Consider the following 4,734-nt stretch of genomic DNA (forward strand, 5'->3'; position numbering starts at 1 on the left):
AAACCAAAAAAAAAAAAAAAGAAAGAAAGAAAGAAAGAAAAGAAAAGAAAAGAAAGAAAGAAAGAAAGGAAGGAAGAAAGAAAAGAAAAAGAAATGTTGAGAGCCACTCAGATAGACAGTGAGACTCTGTCTAAAAAGAGGCAAAACAAAGGGGCTTCTGAAATAATACAATACCAAGGGGGCATGTTTTTAAGCAACGACAGTAAATTTAGTTAAATGCTGTCTACATTAGGGACCTTCCAATCCTGTCTTATGGCTCTAAAAGAGGTTTAAGGATTGGACCAGGAGTCACTGTTATGTGGCATAGAAGAGGGGGACTTGTCTGACTTAGTGCCAGAGAACAGGACATGGCAGAAATGGTGGCATCAGTTCTAGAGTCAGGTCATGCAAAGCCCATGGTTGCTACTTTGTGTTTTCTCTCTTGGGCTGCCCACCCCAGGGAAGCCATTTTCCACATTGTGAGAAAGTTCTGTAGAGAAGTCTATGAGCCATCTTGGATGTGGCTCTCCTGACAGCTACTGACAGCTGGTGAACGAGGCTGGAAGCAAACGTCTCAGTCAAGCCCCGAGATGATACTCTTCAAGGCTGGCCAACATCTTGGTTGTCATCATCCAGAGAAATGCTAAGCCAGTGCTCTCTCCTGACCAGTTTCCAGCTTCCTGACTCAGAGTCCGGGGGTGATAATGAATGCTTAGCCTAACCTGTTAAGCTGGGGGATGGCTTGTGTGTGTGGCAACGGGAAAGCAGCAGAAGGTTTGGGACCTGATGCTATTCTGATTCTTCTCGGTTATCCATCTCTGGCTTTCTCAAGCTCTGACATCTCTAGAGCTGATTAAAGTGCCTGCCTCGGTGTGATGTGATCACTGGCTTTCCTGAACTTTGACTTCTGCAGAGCTGGATTGTATGCCTGCCTGGGAGTAGTCCTCGTTACTAGGGTTACATCTGAGAACACATGCTGTAACCAGGGCAATTCCAACCCCAGTGGCTGACCTATTTATGCATTATAATTGCATCATTATTTATCCAAGAGAAAATGTTGCAGATCATAGTTAATCTCAATTCAGAGGTTCTGCCTCACCCTAGATCATTCTGTTCTCAGATAAGAGACACACAACCTTTATATTTACAATAAGCCTTATGTGCTAGAGCTCAACAGATGTCTACCCTCTATGCTATCATGTGTATGTCCCCATTAATAACCCAGAGTTATAACTTGCCATGTTCCATCTGGGCAGCTCTTAACTCCAATTGGCAGCCATCATGGCCAAGTTTTCATGACTCACCTACCCTGTGGTGGTTTTCCCCAGTCTCCACCTTCTTCTTGCCCCTCATGGGTCTCCTCAGACCCCAAGCCAGGGAACTAACACCTCCTCACCCAACCCCTGCCTATCCCTCTTCTGCCCAGCTGAATCCTATAGGCATCTTTATTCACAGGTTGGGGATAACTTGAGGGGCAAGGTTACATAACACCATTTAGGTCTGCGTGTAGATTTCCTCATCCCTGGGAGCAACCAGGCCTTGGGAGCCAGTATTTAACATTACAATACATAGCAAAAGACCAAAACCTCAACAAGAAAAGATTGAGCCTTTTGGGGTTTGATTTTGTTCATTGTTTGTTTGTTTGTTTGTTTTCCCTGGAACTGGGAGCAGGCAGGCTGTTGCTTCCAGTGAACATCTGCAGAAAAGACCCTGACTGGAAATAATTCCTGGTCATAGGAGTCCCCATGGCTCCCTGTGTGAGTGACTGAAGGAAACCAAAGAAGACTAAGGGTCATTATATAAAAACGCTGCAAAAATGGAAGCCAAATAGAAATGAAGAGACGACACTCCCGTATTCCGCACGCACATTTTTTTATGAGTACAAAACACTTGTGAAACTCACCTGGGGGCTCCGAGGATCCAGCGGCTGGGGCAGGCTGAGCTGTGAAGAGAAGATGCTCTTCCTGAGGGAGTTGCCAAGTGGTGGCAAACCACAGCATGCACCCTCTGCGACAGACTGGTAGGCGGGAGCATTTCCCGCTGCCAAGAATGTTCTGTCAAAATATGGTGTGAGTGTTTTTGTTTAATATGGTTACTTATCTTTCTAACGCCCAGAACTTTCTTCAAACTTACTGTAGCAAGAGACTATTTTGAAAGAGTAACAGGTGTCTTCCCCTCAGCTGTAGCACTCAAGTGCTGAGCTTCCCTCTCAGTCTCTAGCTCTCTGGGGGAAGTTGATACTATTAATGCAAGAAATTGAGAGTTTCTTTTTTTTCTTTTTTCTTTTTTTTGGTTTTTCGAGACAGGCAGGGTTTCTCTGTGTAGCCCTGGCCATGCTGGAACTCACTCTGTAGACCAGGCTGTCCTCGAACTCAGAAATCCACCTGCCTCTGCCTCCCAAGTGCTGGGATTAAAGGCGTGTGCCACCACCGCCCGGCAAATTGAGAGTTTCTAGCAGTAGGGTATATTGATAGAATTTTTTGGAAGGCTGGAAAATTCTGAAGACACTGGCGATATGTCGTTGGACACCTGCAATGTAGCTCTTGTGAATGAGAGATTGAGTTTTAAATTTTCCTTAATTTTAGTTAATACTAACTTGAATTAATCAACCACACCGCTGCAAAACATCTTTAACTCTAGAACTATGACTCTAACTGTTTGTTGAATTTTTCAAAGAGTTAATAGCTAAAGTGACAGTTCAAATGTACAAAACCAAAACTCAAGGTTGAGTAAGATCCACAGGTAAGAGAGAAAACACTTTTGTTTCATTGAAACGAAATTTGGCTTTGCGCATCAAGTGCCTCAACGCCCTGAAGACGAGAGCATGAAATTTATAATGTATGTAAGAAGGAGAGGCATATGCTATTATTCAGGACGATTTTCATGCCCCAGAGGAAATGAGATTAACAAGGACATAAAGAGTTTCTAGATCTCAGCTCGACTCCTTTAGCATCTAAAGGATGCCTAGGAAAAGTGCTGACACAAGATAAACTGGGGGTGTGTATCTTGAAGAGACAGGCCTTCTGTGGAGACCAACAATTCAGAAACCAAGGAGCAAGGAGACTGCCCAGACTGCGGGAAATGTTAGCTGATGGAGCCGAGGGGCTAGCAGACCCGAGGCATGTCAGAGAGACTTGGGAGCAAGCGCCTGAGCCCCATGAGTGAATGTCCGTGAGGGGTATGGAACGGGCCACCAGCCTTAAGAGGTCAGGGTAGACCTGAAACCCCACAACAGAGGTGAGCGAAGTGGTTGCTCCTCTCCAACTTCCAGATTTCCTCTCTCACACCCCTTAGAGCTCAGGCTGCCTCTGGGAAAAATGAGCAAAAATGGTGGGGGTGGGGTATGAGTTCTAAAATGAAGGTCTGATATTAGGAATTGCCTTGACACCTGGAAGGGCCTTGAGGCGTCTAACTGTAGCTTCTCCCCTCCTCTTAGGATAAGGTTCCTGTGTCCACCCACACTCCTTATCAAAGGGAGCTGTGCCCTTTCCAATGTCCCTGAGCAATAGCTCTGTCTCCTGCCAGACCCTGGAGCTAGGCAAACAAACAGGTCATGTCCTCTCTAGTAACCAGGGAGTACCACACCCTCTTATACTGCAGGGTCTGCCCTGGTCTGTCCCTGCATGTTTACTGTGTTCATCCACGGCCTGACATGGCCTGCAGGACGTCCCCTCCTGGTCTGGCCGTGAGGACACGGCACTGACAAACTGCTATTGATCTCATCTGTTCCAATATTTAGTGACATTTGTTCAGCTGTCACATAACCCCATGTAGAATCTTTTCCTCACTAGTAGGGTGAATAGGAGGTAGCTAAGAATGAATGAATGAATGAATGAATGAACAAATGAACAAATGAATGAAAGAAAGAAGAATAAACAAAAAATGTAATTAACTGGATTGAAATTCCAAGGTGGACACTTTAAAACACATTTGCAACTCAATAATTAGAAATAATTATTAGAAAGCAAAATATTTTTGCTACAGCAGAAGTAGGAACCAATATAATTAATAGGGAGACACTCAAAAAGTCCATAAAACTACTGATTGTTGGTGCTTGTATGTGTGTGTGTGTGTGTGTGTGTGTGTATATATGCACACATGTATGGGACTGTATTGGCCCTTAACATGCTAAGCATGCACTCTACCACCGAGCTAAACCCCAGCTCTGCACTCTCCTTAGGATGGTGGTTGGAGTTGGCTAAAGGCTAAATAAGTTTATTTCCCTGTTTCTCTTAACTTCTACGTGATTTCTCAGTGGGCCTAGCCAGGGAAAACTCAACATAGAAAGTATAGCCATGGCTAGACCGTTCACAGCAGTGAGCTGGGAACTGCCTGAGGTAAAAAGACAAGACTCCCCCAGGCTGTCATCTTCCTTCACCACAGAGCCCAACACGGCCAAGGTGCTTCCCAGCTTCGTCTCTGTGGCACGGGTAGGGTATATGTGCCACGTACATACACCATCTGCATGCCTACTTAAAGTGTTGGCATAGAAAGCAAGCCATTCTCACAGAAACACGTTCAGCACAAGTCACGAGTCCAGACCCAGGGTGACTGCATGGCTCCGATCACATCAGTCACAGATGTCTCTAGCACCAGGTCTCAGGTCTCTCTCTCCGCTCCTCTTCCCCATCTTCCCTCCCCTCCCCTTCTCCCTCGTTTGGGGGCCAACTTTGTTCAATCTTACTTGTTCAGTCTTTGACACTATCTCTCTTTCTTGCTCTCTTTTGAAGGTTTTTTTTTTTTTTTTTTTTTTTT

General features: G+C 45.2%; 1 protein-coding gene across 1 annotated transcript in view; it reads right to left on the reverse strand.

The window, feature by feature from the left end:
• The window catches only part of LOC116075167, a 156,191-nt gene that overhangs the window by 52,719 nt on the left and 98,738 nt on the right, over positions 1 to 4,734 (reverse strand). The window contains exon 30 of the mRNA XM_031348191.1: positions 1,883 to 2,033. Within this exon, the coding sequence (XP_031204051.1) occupies positions 1,883 to 2,033 (151 nt within the window). The remainder of the gene's footprint in view (positions 1 to 1,882; positions 2,034 to 4,734) is intronic.

This window comes from Mastomys coucha, unplaced genomic scaffold (genome assembly GCF_008632895.1).
Source record: "Mastomys coucha isolate ucsf_1 unplaced genomic scaffold, UCSF_Mcou_1 pScaffold3, whole genome shotgun sequence".
NCBI lineage: Eukaryota > Metazoa > Chordata > Mammalia > Rodentia > Muridae > Mastomys > Mastomys coucha.